The 23,739-nt window shown below is 36.6% G+C and overlaps 1 protein-coding gene across 6 annotated transcripts in view; it reads left to right on the forward strand.

Moving 5' to 3' along the window:
- The window catches only part of Mettl15 (methyltransferase 15, mitochondrial 12S rRNA N4-cytidine), a 325,629-nt gene that overhangs the window by 98,027 nt on the left and 203,863 nt on the right, over positions 1-23,739 (forward strand). For all 6 annotated transcript variants that reach the window (XM_060372199.1, XM_060372195.1, XM_060372200.1 and 3 more), the window contains one exon: positions 2,134-2,270. In XM_060372199.1, coding sequence (XP_060228182.1) covers positions 2,134-2,270 — 137 coding nt within the window. The remainder of the gene's footprint in view (positions 1-2,133; positions 2,271-23,739) is intronic.

The raw sequence follows: 23,739 nt of genomic DNA on the forward strand, positions 1-23,739 counted from the left end.
CGTCGGTCTGGCCTGTCTGATTGGCAGCCAAGCCTTGGGAATTCAGCAGCAATCCTTTCCCCAGAGTATTCCATGAATCACAGGCAGTCATGGTAGAGAAATGGATAAGAGAGCTTTATTTCCTGGATAAACTTCTAATCCTTGGGCAGTGGGAGGAATTTTGAGGGTGAATGTGTTTGGTTCTCTCGGGTAGGGGTGCCAGGGATACTTAATCTACATGTAATAAAACAGCTCTATTATAAGAGGAGAAAGCAGTACTTAATTCTCTTATGGGTGGCAGAGACTCTCCAGGTATAGTTAAAGGTCATTGGCTGAGTGCCAAGACTTATTAGTGTAGCGAATCCCCAGGCTGTTGCTGAACAGGTTTCTTATCAAGAAGGGGTCCCGCCTGTAATATTCCCTGAGACCTATTGATGCTCCTTAGGGGATCTGGTGTTCCGCAGATCAGGGAAAGAGGGAACCCCACTGAGAAAGGGAGTCTAGGAATACATAGACCTAGCTCAGAGGCTATCCGGAAATGGCAGGCTTAGACCGTAATAACAGTGTTCACACTCATAAAAATTCTCAAGTAAAAAATATGTTAAAAATTTTGTACATTTTTATCATGCTTACATCTCTCTCTGTCTTCTAGCCATCCTCTTTTTATTTCAGTGAGATTTCTTCCAGATAAAGTAGTTCTTTTTCCAGTTAATATTCAAGGAACAGACACGTTAATCTATTTCAGGAATTTTCTTTCTTGTGAAGCTTGTACATAAAATTTTGAACATATGTACTTAAATATGTTTTAAGTCTGTTCGTTAATCTTAGGCTATTTTTATTGTATCTAGTATTCTTATTGTCTTTATTTTATATTACATGGGACCTTATTGAAACAGTCCGTTAAACTAAAAGCATGACTTTACGAGAGTCCTTAGAGACTACAGACTTCCAAATCAGCCTTAGCCAACTAATTTGTGCGCACATTTCTGACGGTCCAAATTGGGTTTCTTGCTCAACTGTATTTTTACAAATTCTGTTTATATGCAGCCAAATAAAATAGCTAATAAGATTGAGATCTAGTTCCTACCTTGAATACCTAGAATGATCCATATATTTAAAGATATGCATCTAATATATTCTAGTGTCCAGGCAAAAATATTATTGGTAAATACTTCATTCTTCAAAGAGTCATGATTTGGATGAAAAATAATATTGTTAGTTAGAACAGAGGCATTTTAAGAATTATTTCTTTACTTTTTTAATTATAATATAATTGAATTCCCTTCTTCTCTTTCCTCCCTCCAAACTCATATACCTGTCCTTGCTCTCTTTCAAATTCACAGCCTCCTTTTTTCATCAATTGTTGTTACATACATATTTATATACATAAATATAACCTGCTCAGTCTATATAATGTTTCTTGTATGTCTTTTATCCTTCTTTTAAACAGTGGAGAAATTTAAAGCACCTGAATTGTCTTACTTTGGTGGGTTTTTTTTTTTTTTTGCAAACATATGTACCTAATTTAATGACAAGTTTAGAATTTGCTTCAGATATTTAAACATAAGAAGCCCTCGATTTCTTTTTTGTCTTGTATTTGTCAATTATTTGTTTTCAGATTATATTTCTTTTGTTCTGTGATTATTTTTAGGAGTATCCCTTCTCATTCCCACATTCATTATTATCTCTAGATTTCGTTGAACGTATTTCACAGTATCAGCACGAAGTGAGCTGCACCAATTTTAAGCGATCTCCAAGGATGAGAGGTTATTAGAGATAGCACTGACTTTCAGCTAGCTGTAAAGTGCTGAAGCTCACATCGCAGCAGTGCAGCCAGTTCCGTTTCATGGTGAAATGTAAACGTGTCTTGGTTTCTCAGTTTATGCAATGGATTGTTTTGCTGATCTTCTGATCAGGTTTGTTTGTTTGTTTGAGGTTTTTCAGGGTTTTTTGTTTTTTTGTTTTTGTTTTTTTTTACGCTTACAGTTCAAGTAAATCCAAGACAATTCTGGGAAAAAAAATCAAATTTATGTCAAACAATACTATTTTAATGTTTTTCCTATCTCTTAAACTATCTGCTTCTGCAAATTAAAGTAGTTGAAAACAATGTTATGTTCATACTTAAGAGAAATTTTCTTTTTCTATGTTGGTAAGGTTTTTCTGGATATGACATTTGGTTCAGGAGGACACACAAAAGCCATGCTGCAGAAGGAGCCCGATATTACTGTCTATGCCTTAGACCGAGACCCAACGGCTTATGCTATAGCTGAGCAGCTTTCAGAAGTATATCCGTAAGTAAAACTCTATTTAATTTTGGTGCTGAGTCTTACCAAGTTTGGTTTATGTCCGTGGAATTTCCTTTACTTTGAATGTTGTTCTGTTTCCTTCCTACTGGCTATTTCACTGTTCACACCCACCCCTGCAAAAGAAAGAATCAATATAAACAATGTTTTTCCTGCCATATAAATTAATCGCATTAATACATGTATCCTTTCTAAATCTGTTGGATTAAAATATAAAAAATGATTCCAGCATACAAGAGTAAAGAGACGTGGAAATTTTCCACAAAAAAATATTTTGGCAATTAACATATTGTTAGGAAATCACCCTTTTAGCTTTTTTTAGTGATGTTTACCTCTAGTGCATACTGTTCACCAAGCTGAGGCCAGTTGATCTCAGTTTTGAGCCTGGAAACTCAAGGCCTCCTGGACAAGATATGAAGCCATCTTCTCAAAGTATTACATAACACAATACAAGGCAAAAATTTAGTAGTTACTATGAATAAATTTATCAAATTACATTAAGGAGATCTTTCAGAGTTTATGTGTCAATATTACATTAATGCACCTGTTTCTTTTTCTGGATTATTTCTGAAATCATTTACAGAGTGATTTATCCTTTTGGTTGAATGAGTGAGATCTCATTCAGCCACCTTAAATAAATAAACAGGATCACAGAGATGGTCCAGCAGGTAAGTGTGCATGCCTCTAGGCCTGCATTTGAAATTCAATCCCCACATGACAGAAGGACAGGACGAACTTCTACAAATTGTCCACTGGTCTGTAATCTCCCCCTTCATGCCACGGCACACTCACAGCTTAAGGAACAATCGTTTTTTTAAAGAAAGAGTGTTTTACACACTGAAATCTACATAGTGTGGATTATACGGCTTCCTATCAGAAGAGAAAGTATCATGGAGCTTAGATGACCATCTCCAGATTCAAGGAGTATTTTCAGGAATGAGGATTTATATTCTCTCACGCTCGGCATCTGGAACTAGGAAAACTGACTGGAATTTCAATGTATGTGAACTCATTATTATTACTGCTATCTTAACAATGAAATGCTGGTTTTGGTGGAACCACATGGTGTGGACATGGGGAAAGCTTATCCAGAGTCTAAGAAATCAGTCTAAGAGATATGCAGTATTTAGGTCGGTAGTATTTCCCACCGCTTCTTTCAATTAAGCTCTCAGTAACGTACGTTCTTCTGAAAGTGTATCACCTCGATCTCAGGTTCCCTTTGCTTCTAGAAAAATTTTAAGAATGTATTTTAACAGCATGAACTATTCTCTGTTTCTGCAATGTAGCAGAGATGTTATATTTTAAGCAGATTTTATTTTACCAAGTTTAATATTTTTCACAGGTAAATGTGGAAACTGTTAGTGTTAGACATATAAAAGAAATATTATTTAGCTCCTTTTTTTAAAAAAAATTCCATGTTAAACAAAAGAATATAAGAGAAATAATTTCAGTTTTTCTTCCTTCCTTCCTTCCTTCTTTCCTTCCTTCCTTCTTTTCTTTTCTTTCTTTCTTTCTTTCCTTCTTTCTTTCTTCTTCGTTTTGTATATGTGTATATGTATGCCACAATGCATATGTAGTGGTCAGAGAACACCTTGTGGAAGTTCTTTCCTTCTACAGTGTGAGAACGTAGAGTCAAACTCAAGTTGTGTGGTTTGATGGCAAGCCTTTTACCCACTGAGCCATCTTGCTGGCTCAAGGAAACAATCTAAATATAAAATATTACTTAAATTATGGAGAATTGGCCATTATTTTCTATAAAGGTATTAGTTAAAGTAATATACATGGATTTAACTTTTATATTTATAATTTCAAAAGGCCTGACGAATGTAAATAAGAATCTTAAAAAATATTCATTCATCTTTTTGTTATATTCATTTGACCAATACTTTAAAGCCTCAAAGAAAGGCTAAAGAAATGGCTCAGCAGTCCAAAGAATGTACTACTCTGGCAAAGGTTCTATTTTCCATTCTCAACATCCATGTAGGGCTGGTCAGAAGCTCCATAGGATCCAATGTCTTCTGCATTTTGCTGATAGCATGTACCTTATTCATACATGTACCTTATTCCGACCCCTACAAACATTTACTCACCCATACACGTACACATAATCAAAAACCCACTTTCCTGAAACACAGTTATCTCTGTAATCTACCTCTAGAAAGCATCTTAACTTCATATTAACTGATATTTGTTATTTATTTGAATGATGTACTCTTTAATTTATAGTAGATAAAAAGAACATCTGTTCAAATAAAAAAAAAAAAAAACAAACAAAGGAAACTTGTGTGGCCAGATGTCAGGCCATGCTGTAAAATGACTGTAATGAACTCAATATGGAACACATTGAGAATAGACTGAGTAGGGTGGTAGAGAATTTGGAAACAAGTTTCACTAAATAAAATAATTTAATGGAAGACACAAACACTTACGCTCATTGAGAAAGCAGCATAATATTAATAAACAGGACTGAAATGCATCTTAGCTTTATAGAAACAGTGGACCTTTATTTTTATATTGTATTAAAAAGTGATTTCCAACAGAGGAAAAAGGTATGAAAAAAATGGTAATAAAGTCCCTAAAAGAAAACTGAATAGACCACCTAGGTAATTTAGCTATGAAAAATTTGCCTAATTGCAGTAGCAAACCTATAAACAGTAATTTAGGAATCATATTCTGTAAAATAAAATTTTAGCTATAAAGTGGCTATGCAAATGTCATTTCTGGGAATACTGGGTGTCTGGGTATTTGATTTAATGGAATGACATTTTATCTTCTGAAACAATTAATCACAGTTTTTCTTAAATCACACAACAGAATAAGTTGACATTTTAACACAAACATCTTTTGAGAATATAACAATAATTACTTCACTTCATGCATGTATGTTGCTCTCATTTTAAAACTTTACATTTTAGAAATTTTTCTTATTCTTTACCATGTCAAATCTATGTTAGAAACCAGCATTTTCTCTGAAAACTAAACAATTCTTGTGAATAGGGAATTTTCTGTTAACTAATTTAGCTCGTTCAGAAAAGATGACATGTTCGATTGCCTGCCTTTAGAAAGCAGGACCGTTCCCCTGTTTCTGAAGACTAAGCTGAGGAAATACACTCAAATTGGAGCAGCAGGGCACTCATTTAGTCGCAGCTTACTGGAAGATGGAGGTTGGAGGTGACTTAAAAATACATAGGATTCTTTTTAATGCCTTGAGGAAGAATATGTGTTCTATAATATAGAAATGTTTGAAGAAGAAAATAAAAATTATGTTAATTGTATCATTGGGTGTGGAGCAATGACCTCAACATAAAACCAGACACACTAAATCTGCTAGAAGAAAAAATGGGGAAGAGCCTTGACCTCATTGGCACAGGAGACAACTTCATGAAGAGAATACCAACAGCTCAGGCTCTAAGGTCAATAATTTATAAATGGGACCTCATAAAATGGAAAAGCTTCTGTAAAGCAAAGGACACTGTCATCAGAAGAAAAGGACAGCTTACAGACTGGGAAAAGATCGTCACTAACCCTACATCTGACAGAGGGCTAATATCCAGAATATATAAAGAACTGAATAAGTTAAACACCAACAAACCAAACAATCCAATTTAAAAATGGGTTGCAGAACTAAACAGAACTCTCAAGAGAGGAATATCTATTGACAGAGGAACACTTAAAGAAATGCTAATGCTCTTAGTCATTCAGGAAATGCAAATCAGAATGACCCTGAGATTTCACCTCACACCCATCAGAATGGCTAAGATTTAAAACTCAAAGGATGATGCATGCTGGAGAGGATGTGGAGAAAGGAAAACCCTCCTCCATTGGGTGGGAATGTAACCTTTTACATCCACTTTGGAAATCAATCTGGTGCTTCCTCAGAAAATTAGGAATAGTGCTACTTCAAGATCCAACTATACCACTCCTAGGCATTTACCCAAAAGATGCCCCACAATTCAGTAAGGACATTTACTCAACCATGGTCTTAGCAGCTCTGTTCTTAATAGCCAGAATCTGGAAACAACCTAGATGTCCCTCAACTAAGGACATCTAGGCATAGAAATTGTGGTACATTTACACAATGGAATACTACTCAGCTATTTAAAACAAGGAAATCATCAAATTTGCAGGCAAATGGTGGGAACTACAGAAGATCATCCTGAGTGAGGTATCCTAGAAGCAGAAAGACACAAGGTATATACTCATTTATAAGTGGGTAAGAGTCATATAATATATGGATAAACATACTAAAATCTGTACACCTAAAGAAGCTAAATAAGAAGGAGGACCCTGGGTAAGATGATCAATCCTCATTTAGAAGGGCAAAAAGGATAGACATCAAAAGTAGGAGAAGGCAAGAAACAGGACAGGAGCTTTTCACAGAGGACATCTGAAAGACTCTGCCCACCAGGGTATCAAAGGAGTTACTGAGATTCATAGCCAAACTTTGGGCAGAGTGCGAGAATCCTTGTAGAAGAAGAGGGAGATAGAAAGACCTGGAGGGGACAGGAACTCCACAAGGACAACAACAGAGCCAAAATACCTGGGCCCAGGGGGAGCTGCAGAGTCTGATACTCCAACTAAGGACCATGCACAGAGAGGACCTAGACCCCCTGTTCAAAGGAAGCCCGTTGGCTGCTCAGTTTCCAAATGGGTTTCCTAGTAAGGGGTACAGGGGCTGTCTCTGACATGAAATCAGTGGCAGGCTCTCTGATGACCTCCCCCTAGTGTGTGCAACCTTGCCAGGCCACAGAGGAAGATGATACAGCTAGCTCTGTGGAGACCTGATAGGCTAGGATCAGATAGAAGGAGAGGAGGTCCTCCCTTATCAAGGAACTAGGGAAAGGGCTTAGGGGGAGAAGAGAGAAGGTCAGTGGGACTGGGAAGAGACGAGGGAGGGGGCTGCAATGGGAATACAAAGTGAAATTAATTAATTAATTAATTAATTAAAAAGAAAGGACAAGTCTTGAGTTTCTCCTGTGCATTTCAAATCAAAAGACAGTGACCGGAAGTAATTTAGTTATATTCTACAGCAAAGCCAAGGCAGGAGAGTTTGGTTTTGTACAGCAGCTCAGACTGTGGTTGCTAGGAAGCAGAAGAGAAGTCTACACTACCTAAAGCCCTTCTCTTTTTTATGCCATCTGGTCCTGGCTATGGGATGGTAATACATCCACGGCAGGTTCTTCTCCATCAGTTAATATTTGTACCCAGAGAGGTACATCACTCACATAGATGATTCTCAGTGCCACTCACTTGATAAGATTAACCATCATACATAATATCTGCCAGAAAATGGTAATTCCTCATTTTTTATCTGTCCTGACTCCTTTCCAATGTTTTCCCTCCATTAGCATTATACAGCCAGCAGAGTTATCTTTAACTCTCCATTTGTCTCTTTTTCTATTGGTTCTGATGACTTGTTTTATATAGATCCTTTTAATGTGCTAGTCTCTTTGCTGTTAAGGATCTTTGAATGTTCTGTTCCCACTACTTAGAAATATTCTCTTTTGGTCTAGCATTCCTACTTTCTTTACCAAGATAACATTTAGCTGGTTATGGGTGCAATTCATTTCCTCTGGAAATCATAATCGTTGTTGTAGACTAGAATAATACCATATTACCTGATACCAGATTACCTTAAACACAGTGTACTTATTAACAGTTACGATCACAACCATAATTAAATATTTATGAAATTATATTATTCCTATCTATTTTGCCCAACAGTGTAAGCTTCATGAGACATAAGATACATGCCTTAATTTGTTTATAGCTTTCAGAACTTGGAAATTTCTTGGAAACTAGTTAGTACAACACATGCTTATAAAATACACATATTCATTAAGCCTTGGTATTTTTAGACTAAAGTTCAGTGTTTTTGCTTACATGCACACACATACACACATAAAACTCAGTTATCCTACAGAAAGATAACTCAGGGATAAAAATTTTATTAACAAAAATCCCTTTTTAACCACTTTTGTGTTACCAACTATATGTGAAAAGGTAATAGACTATCATCTATAGTTCAAAGACATCACTTTGTATCTTTGGATGGGTGGGGAGGTGGGGAGGTTCTGAGAGGAGATAGGGAAAGGAAATCCTGACCAAAATGCATTGTGGGAAAAAAATAGATTAAAAATACATAAAATGAAAATATACATTTTGGACAAATATATAGAATGTAGCCAAGTATGTCAGTGATTTTAAGGAAATTGTTTAATTAGATGTAACCTTAATTTAACTTCATATAATGCTTGATATTCCTATTTGATTTCATTTCACAAAATAGAATTAAGACCCAAGAAAACAATTTCATGACTTATTGAGAAGGCATACTAAATAGTTTCTAGACCTGGTTATCTCAATGTTTTTAACTGGAAGGTACTGTATTATATTCTTTTGTATCACTGTGACCAAACACATGACAGAAACAGGAGGATAGATTTCCTTCATCTCATGGTTTGGCATATTTAGTCCATGATATAGCGGCATCAGAAACTAGAATAGTGGAGAGTAGAATAAAAGGATTATATAGGAAAAGATGCCACTTGGAAACTGAACAGCCAATGGGCTTCCTTTGAACAGGGGTTCAAGGTCCCCTCCATGCATGTACCTTAGTTGGAGTATCAGTCCCTGTAGGGCCCCCTGGGCCCAGGTATTTGGGCTCTGTTATTCTTCTTGTGGAGTTCCTGTCCCCTCCCGGTCTTTCTCTCCTTCTACCATAAAGATTGCAGCACTGGGTGCCCTAGTAAGGGGAGCAGGGGCTGTCTCTGACATGAACTCGGTGGCCAGCTCTTTGATCACCTCCCCCTGGGCAGTGCAGCCTTACCAGGCCACAGAGGAAGATGGTGCAGCCAGCCTTAATGAGACCTGATAGGCTAGGGTCAGATAGAAAGGGAGGAGGACCTCCCCTATCAGGGGACTAGGGAAAGGGCATAGAGGGAGAAAAAGGAGGATGGGTGGGTTTGGGAGGAGACAATGGAGATGGGGGCAGCACAGATACAAAGTGAATACATTGTAGTAAATAAATATATAAATAAAATTAAATTTAAAAAAATAAATAAGAAGAGATAGAAAAGAGGGATAAAGGATGTACTATAGGGAGGAACAACTAAAAAACATTAAAAATCCACTTGCAAAAGTATATGGAAACTTTTTACTGATAAGTCCAAGCAAGGACCATTCATGGAGATAACCTAGAACCCCTAAATAGATTTAGCCCATGGAAGTTCAGTGTCCAAGTGGGTTCCATAGTAATGGGAACAGGGACTGTCTCTGACATGAACTGATAGGCCTGCTCTTTGATCAACTTCCCCTGAGCAGGGAGCAGCCTTACCAGAGGAAGACAGGCCACAGAGAAAGACAATGTAACCACTCCTGAGGAGACCTGATAGACTAGGATCAGAAGGAAGGGGAGGAGGTCCTCCCCTATCAGTAGACTGGGGCAGGGGCATGGGTGGAGAAAGGGGAGGGAGGGTAGAATTGGGAGGGGAGAAGGGAGTGAGCTACAGAGGGGATACAAAGTGAATAAACTATAATTAATAAAAATAAAAAAAGATGGCTGATTCAGTTTTATGCCACTGGGCTATGTGCTTATGTTGTGATAATACTTTGCTGCTTTTATTACTGTGACTCTGCAGTATAATTTGAGATCATGTATTTGTGAGGCCTTCTGTAATTCTCTTCCTTCTTGAGATTGTTTTGGCCTTTGGGCTTCCATATAAAATTTAGAAGTATGTTTCTCTATTTCTGAACAATTTTTTGGTTATTGTTTCTCCATCATTCTTGCCTCTTGTCTTAAACAGCTCATATATTATAAAATTAATTCCTATACAGAAAGCAGAAGGAAAACTGGATGGCATAGTGAGAGGACATTGGGGACATGGAGTAGTAGGGAGGTTGGCAAAAGAACAAATTAGGCATGAAAACATTACAATAAAAACCTGTTATTTTAATGCTAACTGAAAAGTAATTTTAAAAGTTTTTCAAAGTAAGAACAAGACAAAAAAAAATAATTTCCCATGGGTCTTCTGCTCCTTGACTCTTTTCTTCTTTATACATGTTCTGCTGACTTTCTGGAATGTGTATTTTACTCGCTGAATTAAGTTTGATGGTTTCTGGCGTTTGCTTTTAGCCTTTGGTCCTAAAGCCTCGTTTTTTGGAAGGCTAATTCTTGACTCACAGTTATTATGTACAACATTACATTGATGATTATTTACATCATTACTAATACAGGCTGGTATGCTTTGCTTATTGCAAATAAATTATAGTTTTTATTTTCTAACAAATGCAAATATCTCTGCAGGCATGTATTTTAATATTTCTACACTGGCTCCCAATTAGTGTTATACATTTATTCGATTTATTCATAGAATATTTGGCTTAAAATTTTAGAAAACTGATTCATGGAATTTAACATGCGTATTTGAAATGCAAATTATATTTACATTATGATAACTATGAGAAAATGAATTAACTCCTCACCAAATTGAGATAATCCATTTTCATTGCCTACGTCATTTGAACATACCCATATGGTAGAAGATTAGAATAGCAGCAGCTTGCTCGTTATAACACCAGCTATACCTAGAAAGACTTCATTTTTTTTCTTGGATAAACAGTATATATTTAGAGGCATTTTTATTACGTATGAGAAAATTTTCTTTATGTTTTCACTTCTACACTATTAAAGGAATGAAAACAATAGTTATAGTTATATTTTCTCTCTCTTCATAGGCTAATTAAATTAAAATGAGTTTTCTCTAATTACATGTGTAATCCTCCTGTTCTTTCTACTCCCATTTTTGCCTGATATTTAAAGTAAAGCTGAAACCAACAGCTGCTGAATAGCATTATCGAATTTAGTATAGTGGCTTTTTTCCCCAGTGAGATAGCGTACTGTATGTTTAACTTACTATTCAGTGTCCATTATACTGGCTGCTGTGTATGAGGTTAACAGCTTGGCCTGGGTTCACAAGCAAGCCCAAGATCTGATCTTCATAGTGAATGGAAAGCTTGTTATCTAATAGTAAGCTTTTGGAAGGCTGGGAGTGTAAATCTTCATGGTGGGAAGTCCCAAGTATATTCTAAAGCCAAATTTAAATTATATTTGGAATGTGTAGTCTCATTTTATCGCATTACTTATTTAATTCAGTTCAAGCAACTGTATTTGGGAGCACATATTACACCATCTTTGGGGGTTTTACCTAGATTAAAAAAAAAAAAGATCAACATAATCCCTTCTTACTCCATCAGGAAATACAGATATTAAACAAGTGTTTAGAAGAGTGAAACAAGCTTTAGGGCCAAGAAGTCTTAGGTATTAAGAAAATGTGCTGAGTAATATTGTAGAGTTGGCTGAACACTGTAATCAAGCATCAATACCATTGCAACAAATGTGTATGAAAATGAGCCCTTGTATTGTGATGTCCTGTGAGCATTTCAGTGTACAAGTAAAATAGTCAATAACAAGAAACCATTGACCAAGGAGAAATATCACCGTTTTTATTAAATTAATGTTGAAATAGTGCTCTGTAGAACAGTTTTTATTCATTGTAAAATCTCAATAGTTTTTCCATAGTGCAGTGAAGTTTTCAGTGTTAGAACAGAACATTTCCACTTACCACGGGAATCTGCCCTACCTATTCTCCAGAGATTCTCTTCCCGATCCTATTACTGCAATTATCATACATTCAGCTATTCTTACATTGCTTGGTATCATTGTATCATAACTCGCTGTCTACATTCTGTCCAATCAGCTAATGTCTCCTTACTCCATTTAGCTCTAAGAAACATTGCCATGACTTCTGTGAAATCATTCAGAAGATATCTTTGATTTAAATATCCCTCCCCACTCTTCTGTGTCATAAGTTATGTAACATTTGTCCAAGATCTTACATTATTCTCTTTGTTTAATTTCATATGTGATATGATCTTTATGTCTTTGTCTTGAATGACATCTAACTTCAAAACTTTGTACATTTCATGACTTATGGTAGACACTTAGTTATTATCAAATGTGTGTCTAGCTGGATGAAAAACCAAATGATGATTTCCATTTTTGGCATCGAATTTCTATGAGAAGAGTGATAGGTACTGAGGTTATGCTGGGTGTTTGTTTGTTTGTTTGTTTGTTGTTTTGGTTTTGGTTTTTATTTCACAAAGTAAACAGAACTCTCCCAAACCTTTAAACTGTTCTTAATATTTTAGGTAGATTCTAGAAAGAACGAGGAGCTGACATCAGATACAGTTTTAATTAAGCGCTTATTTAGAAATATGAGTAACACACCTTGTTTAAGGATAGCTTGCCTTCCATAGATCTGACCCATACACCAATTGATACTTTAGAGAAACTCATTATTGTTGCTGTTTTTACTTAAAATATTCTTTTAATGAAGACTTTTGTCTATGCCCCTATGTTTGTATGTATGTATGTATATGTTAATTACAGGTGTTTAGAGTATATTATAAACAAATTTTATGCTAATCTGTTATATTTCACAGAATTAAAACATTAAAAATTAGCATTTAAAACTCCCATAGATAAAAATTAATAATTCATTTGAAATAAAATAAGGCCAATATTATATGGTACTTTACCACTTAGTAATTAAGTATGACAGGATTCATGAAATCATTTATTTACTATTAACACAGTTGATATCTTGTAATAGTATAACTTTAACAATTATATTCACTGTAGAGGAATTTTAATTAAGAACATGGCTGTTCTGGCAAGAGATCACATCCAAAGACCTAGGTCAGTGTGATCCTTCTGGAATTCAAACATTCCTTTAATCCAAGTTTCAGGTAATGAAAAGCTTAGATCCAGGCATGGTGGTACATGCCTTTGATGCCAAACAATGAAGGTAAGTTATTTTATAGAAGGAAGCACCCATATTTGAAAGTGACGTCTAATTGAGTGGCAGAACTAGTGATGAATCAGAGAAAGACTTGACAGAATGAGATAAGCTCAACTCTCACAAGAAGAGAGAGGAAAAATGAGATACTTAACAGGAAATGGGGAGAGAAAGGGAGAGAGAGAGAGAAGCTTTACCAGGAGAGTTTTCAGAGAGGTTGGATAAAAGAACAAGCTAGACACAGGAGAAGACAGAATAAGCCAGAGAATGAGAAGGAACCAGGATATTAGAGCAGATTGCTTGAATTAGTTTGATGCTCAAACAGAGCGACTGAGAGGCTGAGAAAAAGCCAGTTTGAATAAGTCAGCTGGGAGAGGAGTATGAGTCAGAACACCTGAGTTGAACCATCCAGCCCAGTAAGAACAAGAGTGAGCTCATTAAGCAATAAGTCTCAGAGGCTGAAAACATTCTAGGTCTAAGCTAGATTGTACAGAGGCTAGAAGATTCCAGGACTAGGCCTAGGTTAGCAGAAGGAGACAATAAGCCTCCGAGACAACAATTGAAACAGGCGAATAAAAGTTACTTTTACAATTCTCATGATTATACTGTGTGTAATGTGAAGGCTCAGCATTGGATTTTCTGCACCAAAAATTTGCAATGATACTGGTTAATTGCTATACTTCAGAAAGCTTTCTAACCTTCTTTTTAGTGGGTGTGAGAGGATTTACTTGTAAGAGATATTGCTACTGGGAGAATTTTATCTTTTTCTCTTGGAATCTCAACAGCAATTCCCATGTTAGAGGCATCCCCAGAAAGCTTGTCAAAGGATTTCCACCCACACTCTGAATACCTAACAGGGCTTGACCTATTTTCTTTCTTATTAATGTAGCAGATCCACATCATTGGAGGAAAATAGAATAAGAGCTATCCTGAGCTTGAAATTTAAAAAGTTTATCTACTCGTATCTAAGAAATTGGGATGTAAACCAAAATCAATCTTTATTTCTAAGTAAACCATCTATATAGATCACATCAAGAGCTCAATGTCTGCTTATTCACTGTGGTGATGTCAGACTTGGTGGTCTATTCCCTTTCATCATCTCACATAAAGCTCAAATCCCTTGTGACACCATGGACAACTTCCTTTTTTCTGGATCCTTCATCTTTCTTTTCTCCTGACCACATTCCCAAGGTCCTTGTTGGTTACTTTCTCCTCTTCTTTGTTCTTTGGGGCTCATTCTACAGATCTTTTTCCATCAGTAATCCTTTCCAATCCTCAGCATTAACATCTGTCTGAACATTGATGTTTCTCATCGTGAACTCCAGCTCTCCCAGTACTGAATCTGTCTGCATTTTTTTGTTGTTGTTGTTGTTTTCTAGTTATGTTTATTTGCTATGGGATGACTAAGATACAGACTCGCTGTGTTGAGCTGCATGTTATCCAGAAATATTTAAGAGTAAAAAATGTGCTTCTTTTTCTTTTAAGTTGTCGTTTGCACTTTGTTAACTTTGTTCTCTGTACATATATGTTAAGCATCTTAGGATAGATGCTTTTTATTTTAATTAGGCTGTACAGCAATAGGTAAAAGAATAATATCTCAAATATTTATTTCATTGGATCATCAATTTCATTGGATCATCATGTTGACTATGTGGGATGTAGAATTAATATTCCCTTCCCAGTATAAAGTGAGAACACAAAGATCCATACTCATGTATCAAAGCTTTTTACTGTGGTGGAATTGAAACTTTAAATTGTGTGCTAGAGAGTGAAGCTGAGTGGTTCTGTTCTCGCCCAGCAGACCCCAGATCTCAGGCCTGATCTCCAGCACTGAGGACAAACAGAACTGAAATCTCAAGTTTATGCTTATGAGCTCAGTGGCCCCCGCTGCAGCCAGTATACTTCTTTTATCTTTATTTTTATCTCATGCTCCTCTTCTGTTCTGATATCCTTCTTCAAATGAAAATTGATCTACATTTTAATGTATGTTCTATCATATCTTAGTTTATTCAAATTGATACTTAACTAATAATGATCCAGAAACTGAAAGGATGGAGGAAAGGAAAAAGAAGAGAGCTAAAAGTTAGAGACATAGGTATAAGATGAGAGGGATGGTGGGATTGGGAGGGAATGAGGGAGGGAGCTACAGCTGGGATACAAAGTGAATAAACTGTAATTAATATAAAAACACAAATTTTAAAGAAAAGGAAAAAAATATATTTGTGTGAAATATTAGGTAAGGGAAATCCCTTGAAAATACCCTGTGTTCCAAAATCAAAATAAGGAAAGAAGAAAAGCTTTAGTAGTTGGAAATGAAACATTGACTTTTTTTCGAGTCAGGGTTTCTCTGTGGAGACTGGCCTTGATCTCAGAGATTTGTCTGCCTCTGCCTCCCACGTTCTGAGATTAAAGGGGTGTGTCACCGTTGCCCATTGAAACATTTGCTTTCAAGGTGCTTATATTAACAGAAATAAACTTTATACTCAGGAAATATTTATGAAATACTATTTTATTCTAGGGAAATATTTTATTTTCATTTAGCAATATATTTTTGAATATCTGCCACATACCAGTCACTATTGATAATCTTTGAATAGTTAGTGAAGAAAGTAAAAGATCCCGTTTGTTATGCTATGAAAGTGACTTCTAGCTGTTTGAACCCACAGAACTTAAGGAAGTCTTTTTTTTTTAAACAAAGACTTCAGTTTTACCGTTCAAATAAGTAGACAATTACATGTTTAAAGCAGATTGCAGAAAGTGCTTATAAATTCAGTTAATAAATATCCAACATATTCTAATATTTCAGCTATTCTGTCTCACCTTTTCACTGAAGTAACTTTGTGCTGGTAACACATGCAGCATATAGAATAAACATGCCTGATAAATTATGAAGTCCACCCAGCATTATTGACTGTGAACATAGCCAATATTTCTTCGCTGCTTAGAATTTCATTTTATAATTCCACTATTTTTTTTGAATTTTATTTTTTCTTATCAGTTACATTTTATTAACTCTGTATCCAAGCCATGTCCCAATCCCTCATTCCCTCCCAGTCCCTCCCTCCCTCCCTTATCTCCACCATGCCCCTTTACAAGTCCACTGATGGGGGGGACCTCCTCCCCATTTATCTGATCCTGTTTGATCAGGTATCTTCAGGACTAGCTGCAAAGCCCTCCTCTGTGGCCTAACAGGACTGCTCCTCCCTTGGGGGTTGGGGAGGCCAAAGAGCCAGTCATTGAGTTCCTGTTAGAAATAGTCTTTGTTCCCCTCACTTTGGGAAACCAATTGGTTACTGAGCTACCACAGGCTACATCTGAGCGGAGGTTCTAGGTTATATCCATACATGGTCCTTGGTTGAATGTCAGTCTCAGAAAAGACCCTGTGCCCAGATATATTTGGTCCTTGTGGCGCTCCTATCCTTTCCGTATCAGACTAACTCCCCTTCTTTCTTATGATTCCCTGTACTCTGCCAAAGGTTTGGTCATGAGTCTTTGCTTTGAAAACACTGCTAGTTAGAGTCTTTCAGATGCGCTCAGTAGACTCCTGTCATATGTTCAATGCACATCCCATGTGTCTTTCTAAACGAGGATTGATCATCTTACCCCATGTCCGCCCAATTGATTATCTTTTTTAGGTGTATAGATTTCATTTTGTTTATCATATTTATTTTATCATTATTTATTTTTATGTTTATCATTATTTTATCATGTTTATCATGTTTATTTGTTTATCATATCTTAAGGAAGTCTTAACTGCTGTGGAAAACAACCAAAACCAAGAGGCGCTGGTAATATGTCTGGGGAATGTGGACAAAGCTAGCTACAGTTTCCAATAGGTTAAAAAGTCTCCGAAAACATATATACAAGTAACAGAATATAGGCTGAACAGGTTAGATTTAGGAATATATACATGTATACACACACACACCCATTCATGCAACAACAATTAATGAAAAAAGATGCCATGAATTTCAAAGAGAGCAAGCAGGCATATATGGGAGGTTTCGGAGGATATAAAGGAAAGAGAGGAATAATGTCAATTATATTATAATGTAAAAAAAAAAAAAAACCCATGGCAATTTAACAAAGATGTAGGAAGTTAAAGGATTAGCTAGGATTAATCAAAAAATGATGGCACTCCAGTAGGACAGAAACCAGGACAGGGTGAAGGAGGGATGGCACTTACACCAAATTTTTGGCCTACATTCTAGGTGAAATGGGAAATTATTGCAGAGCCCAGAAGTCTGTGACATCATCTGACATATTTTAAAGTATTGCTCTACCTTCTGGGTAAAGAATGGTCTCATGAAGCCAAAAGCAGAAACAGGGAAACTAGAAATAGAGGGGACATGGAAATAGTGTCAGTAAAAGCATGTTTAGATAATCTTCACTCGAAATTTGAGACTGTCAGAACTTGGCATTTGATAAAAGAGCTCTGAGTATGTTTGCATGTTTTTAGCACACCCTCATTTGTCAGTTTGTTTTAAGTATTTGTTTTGTTTTGTTTTTTCTTCTGTTACTATTTTTAAGTTAATTGATTTCTTCTCATGCTTGGTACCATCTCTACTCTGGATAATGAACTCTTTAAAGACAAAACCAATATGGATCTCTGTAATCTGTGTTTAAATTTTGTTTCTTGAATTAAATTATAATACCATTAATACCCTGTTAAAAAAGTCATAGAAAGAGCAAGTCAAAAAATTCATTGCAAATAGCAAACTTTAATTCTAATCTAGTGGTGTCATTCCTGGAATGCGAAGTAAATCCTTTCTTTAAAAGCATATTACCGCTCCAGATGGTAGTTTCTTTTATTCTAACGTAGCTTATTTATTATATCATTGGCTTTAACATATATTAATGATTTTACTTTGTTTAAACTTACAGAACTCCAATTTTTTCTTTATATGGATTTCTGCATTCACTTTGACTTTAAATAATAATAGAAATTAGCACTTTGTTTAATATTTTTTTTTTGACAGCACATATATTAGCATTTTGAGGAACTTGGAAGAAAGACCTTAGATCTGATCTTCTCTATGCTTTTGTGAAGAGAGTCAGCATGGCTTCTTGGAGCCTTTGTATGGCTGCTCCAGGGAAGGCAGGGCTAAGCTGTCACAGTATGTAATCCCACAGACCTAGCCCAAACTTTGCAGGCCTTGGTTGACTGCACTACCTCAGTCCTTTCTGTTCCTTTCCAGATATCTTACCACTTCAGTAATTTTCATGTTATGGTTCTGTTCTTGAGGGGATACTTCATGTTTTGAAAGATAAATGTGCTAGTTAAACTTTGTGACCCAGTTGACACTACCGTCTCCTTAATTTACACTGTTTCACCATTGTCTCCTTACATTTACAAGTAGAGTACTTACGTGTCTGTAGAAGTTTCAGATAACTAGCGTTAGTTTTATGGTTTTGTTTTTTTTTTTTAATTTTTCATCAATTACACTTTATTCATTCTGCATCCCCCCATAAGCCCCTCCCTCCTCCCCTCCCAATACCACCCTCCCTCCTCCCTCTGCATGCATGCCACTCCCCAAGTCCACTGATAGGGGAGGTTCTCCTCCCCTTTCTGATCTTAGTCTATCAGTTCACATCAAAAGTGGCTGCATTGTCCTCTACTATGGCCTGGTAAGGCTGCTCCCCCCCCCCAGGGGGAGGTGATCAAAGAGCAGGCCAATCAGATTATGTCAGATGCAGTCCCACTTCACATTACTATGTAACCCAATTGGACTCTGAACTGCCCTGGGCTACATCTGTGCAGAGGTTCTGGGTTATCTCTATGAATAGTCCTTGGTTGGAGTATGAGTCTCTGGGAAGTTCCCTGTGTTCAAATTTTCTTGTTCTGTTGCTCTCCTTGTGGAGACCCTGTCCTCTCCAGCTCTTACTATTTCCCAGTTCTTACCTAAAATTCCATTCACTCTGCCCAACAGTTGCCCATCAGGCTCAGCATCTGCTTTGATAGTCTGTAGGGCTCTAAAGAAACTAAGCAAGAGAGAGGACCCTAACTAAAGTATCCAATCCCCATCCGGAAAGGCAAAGAGGATGGACATCAGAAGAAGAAAACAGGAAACAACCTAGGAACCTACCACAGAGGGCCTCTGAAAGCCTCTGCCCTACAGGTTTTGTTTTTTTTTTTTTTTGCTTGAAAATTTTCTGTTAGCAACAAAAAGAAACATTCACTGCAGTTAAAATTGTCAAAATAGAAAAACACCTAAAAAGCAGATGTGTTATTTGCTTGTATTTATATCACTTAAATTCTTTTTAAGTTATACCCGATTTGATTACTGTATTATTTAATAAGATTGTATTGTGTGGGTGACTTGAGAAAGACTCAGCAGTTAAGAATAATTGTTGCTCTTAACGGTGATCCAAATTTGGTACCCAGGACACACATAGAGCTTCACGACTATCCCTAACTTAAGTTACATGACATCCAAATGTCGTTTTCTGTGGGCACCAAGGCATGTATATGGCATGCTCACACACATACTCACCCACACACACCACTCATGGACATAAACTGTATTTTTAATTATATTATTTGGGACATTATTTGAGAGAAAAATCACATTATTTTTCTCTTTCTTTCTCTCTCTCTCTCTCTTTCTTTCTTTTTTTTTTTTTTTTTTCTTTTCGGCGTTACATTGTGGGATCTCTGCTGACCTTTGAAGGCCCATCCTATTTGGTGTAACCTAGGTGTGTGAGTACCTGGTACTTTGGAGAATGGAAGCTGGAGGTTGACTTTATCTGTTGTCTTCCTTGGTTACTCTCTCCTTTATGTTTTGAGACAGGATTTTTTGCCCTTGTGCCAAGTTATATTTTTTAATTTAATTTTTTAGTATTTTTATTTACTTTACATCCTTGTTGTAGTCCATCCCTCCTCCCCTCCCAGTCTCACCCTTCCTCTCTTCCCCTTCCCTTTTACTCAGAAAAGGGAAGCTACCCTTTCCCATCCAGCTCAACTCATCAAGTTTCATCAGGACTGAGCATGTTCTCTTCCCCTGTGGCCTGACAAGGCAGTCCCACCAAGGGGAAATGATCAAAAAGCTAGCAAGTGAATCTGTGTCCCATGCAATCCCCACTTCCCTTACCAGGGGACCTACATGAAGCCTAAGCTGCCCATCTGCAACATCCTTGTAGGGTTCCTAAGTCCAGTTCCTGCATGGTCCTTTGTTGATGTTTCAGTCTCAGTAAGGGCCCCTGGGCCCTGTTAGTTTTCTCTGTTGGTCTTCCTGTGGAGCTCCTGTCATCTCCAGGTCCTTTTCTTTTTCCTCCCACTTTTCCACAAGATTCTGTCTATTTGGCTGTGAATCAAATACCCAATATTTGGCTCTGAGTCTTGTATGTCTGTGACAAGCTGGAGACCTTAGTCAGAATTGGCTCCTGGGAGGATGTGAGTAGTATTCAAGCAGAGATTCCTAGTAGCAGAGTCCATAGAGACTGAAGAGGACACCTACTAACTAGACCAGCAGAGAGAGTGGAACTCCAACCCATCCACAAAAACTTCTACCCAAAATTTACCCTGCCCACAAGATGTGCAGGGGTAAAGATAGAGCAGATAGTGCAGAGAGTGAGAGAATGCTCAACCAGTGCCTGGAGCTCATGGATTTGACTAAATTCCCTGACCAATGAATTCTAGAAATCATCCTGTTTCTGCCTCTCTGCTGCTAGGATTTCAGACATGTTCACATGTGCAGCTTGGACAAGGGTGTTTGGGGTCTAAACCTAGTCCTCGCTTCTCCCACCAAGTCTCTCTCCATGTCTGCGAACCTTCAGGGAGGCCACCTCTCATTCCAGATTTTACTGATTTATATTTTCTCTCTCTATTTTATTAGCCTTGCGAGGCCGTATTTTTGTTTGTGTTCTGTCAAGAAATTGGCTTTGTTCTACTGATTTTTAAACTTAAAAAAAAAAAAAATTCTATTTCATTAATGTGGGCACACTTCTCTGAATGCTGGAATTTTGGTTATACACTGCCATGCCCTGCTTCAGGTAGCTTTGCTAAACAATATAAATGTTTTCCATGTTTGCCTGCACAATTGGTATACCAATTGTATACTGTATTTACTGTACTATATGTATATATATAATTTATTCTTCCTACACATGATAATTTGCATCTGGTATTGTGTGTCTTCCTGACACACTTCATCTTTTCTCCTTCTCAGTTCATTTTGTGAAAAAGATCTTTCAGTCTTTGCATATTCTACAGTGACTTTATTTGTGATATATTTTGAAAGATGCTCTCACAGAGTATAGTATTCTAGATTGACAGTTGTTTTTTTTGTTTTTTGCCTTCCATTCTTCCAACATGTTTTTACAACTGTCTTGCAGATTATATTATTTTTGACAAGAAACTTTTCATTATATTTATAATTGTCATATGATACATAATGCATTTTAAGACTTTTTATGATTTGGTTTATTTAATGTCATTATGATAAGCCTTGGTAGGGTTTTCTTTCTGTTGCCTGTACTAAAATCTATGAAGTTCCTAGCCTTCAACTGTCATTCAAATATTTGTGTCCCATTTCCTCTAGGTGTTTACTGCATATATTTGGTGGCTTCACATTGTCTTTACACTCACTAGTATCTTTTTAACATCTCTCCTGGATGGATAGTCTGTTTGGGATGTTTTCTTTTCCTCTGTCTTGTTCGCTAAATTTTTTCTTCTGTATTTTCTAAACTTAGGGGATCTCATGTATTATTCATGTCAAAAATTATAATTATCATCTTTAGAAGTATGATTTTTAGATAGCCTCCATAACTTAATTAAAGCAGTTTTTCTTGGGGTTTCTGGTGTATATGTTATTATAATGTGACTATGCCAGCTACTTATCTTGTCTTTGTATTTTGTGGGTCCCTGGTTAAGTTTTAAAAGATTTTTCCTCATTCTAGGCCATCACTTATAGCTTCTTTCTATGCCTAGAGTTCCTTAGTTAGGTGTCAATTATTATGAACTTAACTCAGTTACATTTTTAACTCAGTTATATTTTTCTACTCATATATGTCTTGCATTTTGTTTAGGATAAGTATGTAAGGTCCTTGGAAAACAGTTTGATATTTTTGATTCTTGATTTAGACCTCTTAAGGTAGGAGGAGAGCATCCTTTAACCTAGAACGAGTTGTCGTCAATGTTTGCTTTTAGGTTTGATAGAATTGCAAGACTTTCTGCTACAACTTTTGCAGAAATGACCTTTCCATAACTACACGTGTGCCTGGGGCTTATTTTTCTGTTGCACTTTGAGTGTTGCTTTTTTGACCCACATCAATTCCTTTAATTCATATATGTCTTAGTTACCAGTGAGCCATAAGCAGCCTGTAAGTGGTTATCTAGAACCTTATTGTTTCTTTTGCATATCCTTTCTTTCCCAAGGACAAGAAAGTCACTTTGGTTTCCCCAGACTTCCACTTTCATTGTTTTTTCACTCAGGGCTTTATTCTGTTTTCTGTGCTGGCCTCAAACTTGAAAGTGTCTGACCTATGCAAGTTCTTAGATTACAAGCCTGTCCTACCTTACCTCAAATGTTCTTGTTTCTCTCTTAAATTTCTACAATAACAAAAGCTATAGAAAATTTTATGTTTTATCTCATGGAATTCACCTCTACTGGAGATAACCATTATTTTTCTGCTAATCTTTAATTGTAAAATTCTTTATTTTCTGCATTCTATGTTTCATTTCTTTTTATCTTTGAGATTATAATTATATCATTTCTCTTCCTTGTTTCCTCTCTCCAAATTTCTCGCATATACCCCTTCTTGCTCTCTTTCAAATTCATGGCCTCTTTTTCTTATTAACTGTTGTTGCATGAATATATTTATGTATGTGTGTTTGTGTGTGTATCCATACATATACAAACATACATTTAGAAATACTTATTTTCTACATACACAAATGCAACCTGTAAGATCTGTATAATGTGCTTGTATGTATGCTTTCATGGTTGGCCATTTGGTATTGGTTAACTAAGTGATGTGTTCTTGCCTAAGAAGGAGTATTTCTTTCACTCTTAGCATTCCTTAGTTACCTATAGTTCTTTGTGTAGAGTTGGGTCCTCCTACTCTTTTTGCCTACACAGTTGTGTGTAGCCTGGTATTTTCCTTGTTTGTCTAATGTTTAGGCAGCCAATTTGGTGACACTTTACAAGTGTAGTCTGACATTTCTAGGAAACAGATTCTCACAACAAACTCTTAGAATCTTTGCCCTCTCTGACACAGAGATCCCTGAGCCTTAACTGTGGAGTTGTTTGGGGGATGTATTCATTGGGGCTGGGATCCACAACTCTGCAATTTTGATTGTGGTTTGGTTGTGGTTTCCTGTAATGGTCTTAATCTATTGCAAAGAGAAGTTTCCTTGATAAGGAATGAGGACTTATCTGTGGGTTTAAGGGCAAATATTTACAGTGCAGTTAAGAGTAACTGACTTTGGTTTCTGCATTTTGTCTGAAGTACAAAATTCTTCCTTTTATTTTGGCCATGATAATAGAGATTTAATAGTTACCAGCAGTATAAAGTACTTATTCTTAATAGCACTGGGTCTTGCCTTCCCCCCCCCCACCCCCTTGGTGGTGTTGAATTCTATTTTGGCCTCTTGAGAA

This window comes from Meriones unguiculatus, chromosome 18, assembly GCF_030254825.1.
Source record: "Meriones unguiculatus strain TT.TT164.6M chromosome 18, Bangor_MerUng_6.1, whole genome shotgun sequence".
Lineage (NCBI taxonomy): Eukaryota > Metazoa > Chordata > Mammalia > Rodentia > Muridae > Meriones > Meriones unguiculatus.